Genomic DNA, 9,305 nt, shown 5'->3' with positions numbered 1-9,305 from the left:
AAGCTAAAAACTAGCGGGTAAGCGCCACCGACCGGCCTGGGGGGTAAGGTGCAGCTTGATGAGTCTCATTCCTGTGCTTACCATTAGGCTTACCAGATACTACACCATCTTATTGTAAGTCATGAATGCAGTTATAGTTGTGTATTACAGTGAAAGCGGAATATCGTTTTTTTTACCTACGAATAATTCAAACGAATTCATCCACATTGTCAATCTTATTTTATTAATAAAAGGCATGACAAAATGTAAAGTCAACTTACAAAACATAAGTAAAGGGATAGTTGACCCAAATTACAAAATGACACATTGGTTTCCTTACCCTGTAAGTAGTCTATGGACAAGGTATGACAGCAATTCATGCTTTGGTTTAGTTTCCCTGGCACTGTTTCTACACGCTAACGTTTTAGCATGAACTTTCATTTTAAATTATCTTTATAAAATGTTTTTATTATAGAAGTACTGTATAAATCATATCCTAATTTTATAAATAACAAATATAAAATGGAATCTGTCAGCAGATAATAAATATCTTTCTACAAGAATATATATTTTTAGCATAATATACTGTCAATGAAGGACATAGATTGCTATCATTCAAGCATATGAACATCACATCTTGTCACCTACCAGGGCTGGATTTCCCAAAAGCATCGTAGCACTAACCATCTTAATTCCATTGAAACTAAATGGACGAAAGATGATCATAGTGCTACGATGCTTTTTGGGAAACCCAGCCCAGATCCGTACAGTCATTTAGAGAAAGGGAGATTTGACACCATCTACAGTATCCTGTGGCTGAGTGGCCATGCCAGGTCATTTAACCAGGGCCAGGTCATTTAACCAGGGCCAGGTCATTTAACCAGGGTCAGGTCATTTAACCAGGGCCAGGTCATTTAACCAGGGCCAGGTCATTTAACCAGGGCCAGGTCATTTAACCAGGGCCAGGTCATTTAACCAGGGCCAGGTCATTTAACCAGGGCCAAATAATTTAACCAGGGCCAAGTCATTTAACCAGGGCCAGGTCATTTAACCAGGGCCAGGTCATTTAACCAGGGCCAAATAATTTAACCAGGGCCAAGTCATTTAACCAGGGCCAGGTCATTTAACCAGGGCCAGGTCATTTAACCAGGGCCAGGTCATTTAACCAGGGCCAGGTCATTTAATCAGGGCCAGGTCATTTAACCAGGGCCAGGTCATTTAACCAGGGCCAGGTCATTTAACCAGGGCCAGGACATTTAACCAGGGCCAGGCCATTTAACCAGGGCCAGGCCATTTAACCAGGGCCAGCAATGACTAAGTCAGATATATGGATAAGTTAACCCTCTCTCTCTGCAGGCCATGTACTGTATGCATGTGTCATTCAAAGTAGTGAAGTTGTCCTCGATGCTGGTCTGGGGTCTGTTTTGTGTTTTTACCCTCTAATGGTTAAGATTAGGATTCGTGGAGGGCAAGCAGATCCTAGATCAGCTTTCTCACTCCTGGGTGGTGATGGAGACAGAGAGGAGTTCCTCTGTTCTGAGGAGGCCTCTGTTGTACAGATCAATCTTATTCATCATTCTCTGCTTGGCAGGGTTGTCCACTATACTGAGGGAAGAGAAGCTGAGGTCACCTGTAACATAGACAGAACAATTAGAATTAAACCAAGGTTCCAGTATGTGAGTCTGACTCAACATTGGCTGCTGGGTAAAGAAGAAATTATCTCTGAAATCTTCATTTTTATACAACCAGGTTCTATAGCTAAAACACAGTTTTTCCTTGACCCTTTGACCCAACCTGGATAACCTCCAGGTCCTAGTTACAGTCTATAGGTAGTTACAGTCTATAGGGAGTTACAGTCTATAGGTAGTTACAGTCTATAGGTAGTTACAGTCTATAGGTAGTTACAGTCTATAGGTAGTTACAGTCTATAGGTAGTTACAGTCTATAGATAGTTACAGTCTATTGGGAGTTACAGTCTATAGGTAGTTACAGTCTATAGGTAGTTACAGTCTATAGGTAGTTACAGTCTATAGGGAGTTACAGTCTATAGGTAGTTACAGTCTATAGGTAGTTACAGTCTATAGGGAGTTACAGTCTATAGGGAGTTACAGTCTATAGGTAGTTACAGTCTATAGGGAGTTACAGTCTATAGGTAGTTACAGTCTATAGATAGTTACAGTCTATAGGGAGTTACAGTCTATAGGTAGTTACAGTCTATAGGGAGTTACAGTCTATAGGGAGTTACAGTCTATAGGTAGTTACAGTCTATAGGTAGTTACAGTCTATAGGGAGTTACAGTCTATAGGTAGTTACAGTCTATAGGTAGTTACAGTCTATAGGTAGTTACAGTCTATAGGGAGTTACAGTCTATAGGTAGTTACAGTCTATAGGGAGTTACCGTCTATAGGTAGTTACAGTCTATAGATAGTTACAGTCTATAGATAGTTACAGTCTATAGATAGTTACAGTCTATAGGGAGTTACAGTCTATAGGTAGTTACAGTCTATAGGGAGTTACAGTCTATAGGTAGTTACAGTCTATAGGGAGTTACAGTCTATAGGTAGTTACAGTCTATAGGTAGTTACAGTCTATAGGGAGTTACAGTCTATAGGGAGTTACAGTCTATAGGGAGTTACAGTCTATAGGTAGTTACAGTCTATAGGGAGTTACAGTCTATAGGGAGTTACAGTCTATAGGTAGTTACAGTCTATAGGTAGTTACAGTCTATAGGTAGTTACAGTCTATAGGGAGTTACAGTCTATAGGTAGTTACAGTCTATAGGTAGTTACAGTCTATAGGGAGTTACAGTCTATAGATAGTTACAGTCTATAGGTAGTTACATTCCATAGGTAGGGCCTTGGGCTTAAACCTGGTTATGTAAGGTGGTGAGGTATAACTCCTGGTCCCAAACATAATACTTGCCTTGAGGGAGGTCTGAGGGGCAGGGAGTAAACCCATTGGCTCTACAGTCCTCACAGCCCAGTCCATCCACCTCAGCTGAACAGCTACACTGGACTGGCCAGCTACTGTAAAGATCCACTGGCTCTCCATTGGTCTGTAGGCTCTGGTCAGCCTCATCAGCCCCTAGTCCTGCTCTTTCCCCTGCCCCCTCCCGTGACAGGTGGCTGCTCCGCTCCCCACTGCCCAGATAGGTGACCTCTGACTGGCTACACTCACAGGGCCCTCCCTGGGCTGGAGCTGGCTGTGGGTTCTCAATGGGGTAACTGTGCAGCTCATCATCCTCCACAGGCACACTGGGGCTGGGGTTGGAGCTGGGGCCATGTCCCGTCTGGGCAGGAGAGGCAGGGGGAGCTGGGGCCTCGTCGGTCAGAGTGTGTGGCTGCTCTTCAGGTGGGCACGGCAGGGGAAGCAGCTGGCTCAATACCTGTAACACCTGGAAGAGGCAGGTTGGGGGAGAACACCCATTTCATTATTGTAAAAGACAATGTGCTATCAATGATTTACCTGTAAATAAAAGCAGTAATCTCTTCACTCACCAGAAATGGACAGACAGAAATCTAGTATGACTCATAAAGTCAATATTTACTAAGTCCACAGATATCGAGAGGCTGTAAATGACTTTTGTTCTCATTTGTCTAGTCAGCCCTTCACCTAGCTACAGTATCCAGTCCAGACCTAAGAGAAGTCTAGTTTTAACGCTGCTTTCAGAGTTCAGTCCAGACCTAAGAGAACTCTAGTTTTAACGCTGCTTTCAGAGTTCAGTCCAGACCTAAGAGAACTCTAGTTTTAACGCTGCTTTCAGAGTTCAGTCCAGACCTAAGAGAACTCTAGTTTTAACGCTGCTTTCAGAGTTCAGTCCAGACCTAAGAGAAGTCTAGTTTTAACGCTGCTTTCAGAGTTCAGTCCAGACCTAAGAGAACTCTAGTTTTAACGCTGCTTTCAGAGAAACAAATAGTTACTTTGGAGGTGACTACAACTACTTGAAAACAGATCCTCAAAAAAGGACAACTTCAAAAAAACTATTTGAATACAGATCTCAGGAAGTGACAGCATTTCAGAAACTATTGGATTGGCTCTTCAACTAATGACAGGACTGTATCTAGAACTGTATGGGATTGGCTGTCTTCAACTAATGACAGGACTGTATCTAGAACTGTATGGGATTGGCTGTCTTCAACTAATGACAGGGCTGTATCTAGAACTGTATGGGATTGGCTGTCTTCAACTAATGACAGGACTGTATCTAGAACTGTATGGGATTGGCTGTCTTCAACTAATGACAGGACTGTATCTAGAACTGTATGGGATTGGCTGTCTTCAACTAATGACAGGACTGTATCTAGAACTGTATGTTGGATTGGCTGTCTTCAACTAATGACAGGACTGTATCTAGAACTGTATGTTGGATTGGCTATCTTCAACTAATGACAGGACTGTATCTAGAACTGTATGGGATTCGCTGTCTTCAACTAATGACAGGACTGTATCTAGAACTGTATGTTGGATTGGCTGTCTTCAACTAATGACAGGACTGTATCTAGAACTGTATGGGATTGGCTGTCTTCAACTAATGACAGGGCTGTATCTAGAACTGTATGTTGGATTGGCTGTCTTCAACTAATGACAGGACTGTATCTAGAACTGTATGTTGGATTGGCTGTCTTCAACTAATGACAGGACTGTATCTAGAACTGTATGGGATTGGCTGTCTTCAACTAATGACAGGGCTGTATCTAGAACTGTATGTTGGATTGGCTGTCTTCAACTAATGACAGGACTGTATCTAGAACTGTATGGGATTGGCTGTCTTCAACTAATGACAGGACTGTATCTAGAACTGTATGTTGGATTGGCTGTCTTCAACTAATGACAGGACTGTATCTAGAACTGTATGGGATTGGCTGTCTTCAACTAATGACAGGACTGTATCTAGAACTGTATGTTGGATTCGCTGTCTTCAACTAATGACAGGACTGTATCTAGAACTGTATGGGATTGGCTGTCTTCAACTAATGACAGGACTGTATCTAGAACTGTATGTTGGATTGGCTGTCTTCAACTAATGACAGGACTGTATCTAGAACTGTATGGGATTGGCTGTCTTCAACTAATGACAGGACTGTATCTAGAACTGTATGTTGGATTGGCTGTCTTCAACTAATGACAGGACTGTATCTAGAACTGTATGGGATTGGCTGTCTTCAACTAATGACAGGACTGTATCTAGAACTGTATGTTGGATTGGCTGTCTTCAACTAATGACAGGACTGTATCTAGAACTGTATGGGATTGGCTGTCTTCAACTAATGACAGGACTGTATCTAGAACTGTATGTTGGATTCGCTGTCTTCAACTAATGACAGGACTGTATCTAGAACTGTATGTTGGATTGGCTGTCTTCAACTAATGACAGGACTGTATCTAGAACTGTATGTTGGATCGGCTGTCTTCAACTAATGACAGGACTGTATCTAGAACTGTATGTTGGATTGGCTGTCTTCAACTAATGACAGGACTGTATCTAGAACTGTATGGGATTGGCTGTCTTCAACTAATGACAGGACTGTATCTAGAACTGTATGGGATTGGCTGTCTTCAACTAATGACAGGGCTGTATCTAGAACTGTATGGGATTGGCTGTCTTCAACTAATGACAGGACTGTATCTAGAACTGTATGGGATTGGCTGTCTTCAACTAATGACAGGACTGTATCTAGAACTGTATGGGATTGGCTGTCTTCAACTAATGACAGGACTGTATCTAGAACTGTATGTTGGATTGGCTGTCTTCAACTAATGACAGGACTGTATCTAGAACTGTATGTTGGATTGGCTATCTTCAACTAATGACAGGACTGTATCTAGAACTGTATGGGATTCGCTGTCTTCAACTAATGACAGGACTGTATCTAGAACTGTATGTTGGATTGGCTGTCTTCAACTAATGACAGGACTGTATCTAGAACTGTATGGGATTGGCTGTCTTCAACTAATGACAGGGCTGTATCTAGAACTGTATGTTGGATTGGCTGTCTTCAACTAATGACAGGACTGTATCTAGAACTGTATGTTGGATTGGCTGTCTTCAACTAATGACAGGACTGTATCTAGAACTGTATGGGATTGGCTGTCTTCAACTAATGACAGGGCTGTATCTAGAACTGTATGTTGGATTGGCTGTCTTCAACTAATGACAGGACTGTATCTAGAACTGTATGGGATTGGCTGTCTTCAACTAATGACAGGACTGTATCTAGAACTGTATGTTGGATTGGCTGTCTTCAACTAATGACAGGACTGTATCTAGAACTGTATGGGATTGGCTGTCTTCAACTAATGACAGGACTGTATCTAGAACTGTATGTTGGATTCGCTGTCTTCAACTAATGACAGGACTGTATCTAGAACTGTATGGGATTGGCTGTCTTCAACTAATGACAGGACTGTATCTAGAACTGTATGTTGGATTGGCTGTCTTCAACTAATGACAGGACTGTATCTAGAACTGTATGGGATTGGCTGTCTTCAACTAATGACAGGACTGTATCTAGAACTGTATGTTGGATTGGCTGTCTTCAACTAATGACAGGACTGTATCTAGAACTGTATGGGATTGGCTGTCTTCAACTAATGACAGGACTGTATCTAGAACTGTATGTTGGATTGGCTGTCTTCAACTAATGACAGGACTGTATCTAGAACTGTATGGGATTGGCTGTCTTCAACTAATGACAGGACTGTATCTAGAACTGTATGTTGGATTCGCTGTCTTCAACTAATGACAGGACTGTATCTAGAACTGTATGGGATTGGCTGTCTTCAACTAATGACAGGACTGTATCTAGAACTGTATGTGGATTGGCTGTCTTCAACTAATGACAGGACTGTATCTAGAACTGTATGTTGGATTGGCTGTCTTCAACTAATGACAGGACTGTATCTAGAACTGTATGGGATTGGCTGTCTTCAACTAATGACAGGACTGTATCTAGAACTGTATGTTGGATTGGCTGTCTTCAACTAATGACAGGACTGTATCTAGAACTGTATGGGATTGGCTGTCTTCAACTAATGACAGGACTGTATCTAGAACTGTATGTTGGATTGGCTGTCTTCAACCAATGACAGGGCTGTATCTAGAACTGTATGTTGGATTGGCTGTCTTCAACCAATGACAGGGCTGTATCTAGAATTGTATATTGAAGATAGAAATAGAATGAACAGAGCCCAATCTCCTATCCTATTCCAATCTATCTGACAGTCATATTTGATCTTCACAATACATTTCTATGTGAACATTCTGTAAATGTCCATTCTCCTAAATGTCCTTTTTTTTTTTTTTACAGATAAGTAAACATAAATTGTGACGCTCAACTACAGATGTAGGATCTTACTTTGATCACACTTTTGTTGCTGAGAATTTTCCTGCACAGCAGAAAATGCAAACTTGTAGTGTATTTGAGTTTTGAAAAGGCTTCTAAAGTTTGTAATATTCACTTTAACATTTCAGATTTGATTTGCCCTAATGAAAAATGTGTCAACCAATACAAAAATGACCATTCATTATAATCCACATAATTCACATTTCCTGTTGCTGAGGATTATTTTCCTGCTGTAGCAAACTGGCTCAAACTAAGATCCTACATCTGTACTGTATGACTCTTTCAACATGCCACTGAAACGGTTCAAAGCTGCAATTCATTTTATAATACCTGAAAATACTGCAGAGTAATTCAAATCCATTTGCAAACAACGTCGATCCTCTTTGTCCATCTGAGAGGAAGTGTTCTTGTTTTAAACACACACTACACCATCTTTAAAGGGATAATTTACTCAGAATATAAACTAACATGATTTTCCACCTACCTTGGCTGTAGTTGATTCGAGAAGGCAGTTTTGGGATATTTCGTTTGCTTTCAACACTTAATATCCATATTTTGTTACTGTTAGCATTCTAAGTAACCTTTAACATTAAACTGTTCTTGTGCCGGAGTAAAACAACTTTAATTACCTTGTATTAGCATTTTGTTACATAATAATTTGGTAATTGCATTTGAATTGCATAGCAATGAGCTGAGAATTTTTGTAACTTCTCTACACCAGAATAGTGACTGTTCCTTATTTCATTTAATAACTCCATTATTGTGTAATTATAAAGACATTTCCAAAGTCCTATGTAACAACAATGTTGCTATTGTAATAATCACAAAGTTACTACATATGTACAAGAACTGGATGTCAAGTGTTACCGTATAACCTTATGTCACTCATTACCGTATAACCTTATGTCACTCATTACCGTATAACCTTATGTCACTCATTACCGTATAACCTTATGTCACTCATTAGGAACATATTTGTCAGTCATTTTGTTAATCTTCTCTAATGTTGAGGTGATTCCATGTCCCTCATTTATTTTATTCTAGGCTATAGACTATATTAAGATTCATATCTGAGAGCCTCCAAACTATGTGCTAATTATCATGTATTTAGACGAATTCAACTAACTGTTATAGTTTTGGGTTCTTCATCGAATATTTGGCAGCCACCAAATAAATATTTTTTAGTTTTTCAAATAACTTGCATATATTCAAATACCTTCAAATATGATTTGGCTATTGGTGAGGTATTCTTTTCCTGAGACCTGTATTTGAATATCAAAACAACTACCTCAAACTCTACCTAAACTATCTTCGACTAGCTCAAACTCTACCTAAACTATCTTCGACTAGCTCAAACTCTACCTAAACTATCTTCGACTACCTCAAACTCTACCTAAACTATCTTCGACTAGCTCAAACTCTACCTAAACTATCTTCGACTAGCTCAAACTCTACCTAAACTATCTTCGACTAGCTCAAACTCTACCTAAACTATCTTCGACTAGCTCAAACTCTACCTAAACTATCTTCGACTAGCTCAAACTCTACCTAAACTATCTTCGACTAGCTCAAACTCTACCTAATCTATCTTAGACTAGCTCAAACTCTACCTAAACTATCTTAGACTAGCTCAAACTCTACCTAAACTATCTTCGACTAGCTCAAACTCTACCTAAACTATCTTCGACTAGCTCAAACTCTACCTAAACTATCTTCGACTAGCTCAAACTCTACCTAATCTATCTTTGACTAGCTCAAACTCTACCTAAACTATCTTCGACTAGCTCAAACTCTGCCTAAACTATCTTCGACTAGCTCAAACTCTACCTAAACTATCTTAGACTAGCTCAAACTCTACCTAAACTATCTTCGACTAGCTCAAACTCTACCTAAACTATCTTCGACTAGCTCAAACTCTACCTAAACTATCTTCGACTAGCTCAAACTCTACCTAATCTATCTTTGACTAGCTCAAACTCTACC

At 40.2% G+C, this 9,305-nt stretch overlaps 1 protein-coding gene across 2 annotated transcripts in view; it reads right to left on the bottom strand.

Annotated features, from left to right (window-relative positions):
- Window positions 1-204: 204 nt before the first annotated feature.
- The window catches only part of LOC145880070 (interleukin-1 receptor-associated kinase 3-like), a 28,799-nt gene continuing 19,698 nt past the window's right edge, over window positions 205-9,305 (bottom strand). For both annotated transcript variants that reach the window (XM_082978006.1, XM_082978007.1), the window contains exons 12-13: window positions 2,902-3,373; window positions 205-1,609 (exon numbers count right to left, since the gene is read on the bottom strand). In XM_082978006.1, coding sequence (XP_082834132.1) covers window positions 1,473-1,609; window positions 2,902-3,373 — 609 coding nt within the window. In that variant the 3' untranslated portion in view covers window positions 205-1,472. The remainder of the gene's footprint in view (window positions 1,610-2,901; window positions 3,374-9,305) is intronic.

The sequence above is a fragment of the Salmo salar genome, chromosome 07 (assembly GCF_965601325.2).
Source record: "Salmo salar chromosome 07, fSalSal1, whole genome shotgun sequence".
Classification (NCBI taxonomy): Eukaryota; Metazoa; Chordata; class Actinopteri; order Salmoniformes; family Salmonidae; genus Salmo; species Salmo salar.
The sequence above is the reverse complement of the archived record's forward strand: the minus strand, read 5'-3'. Positions and strand labels throughout refer to the sequence as shown.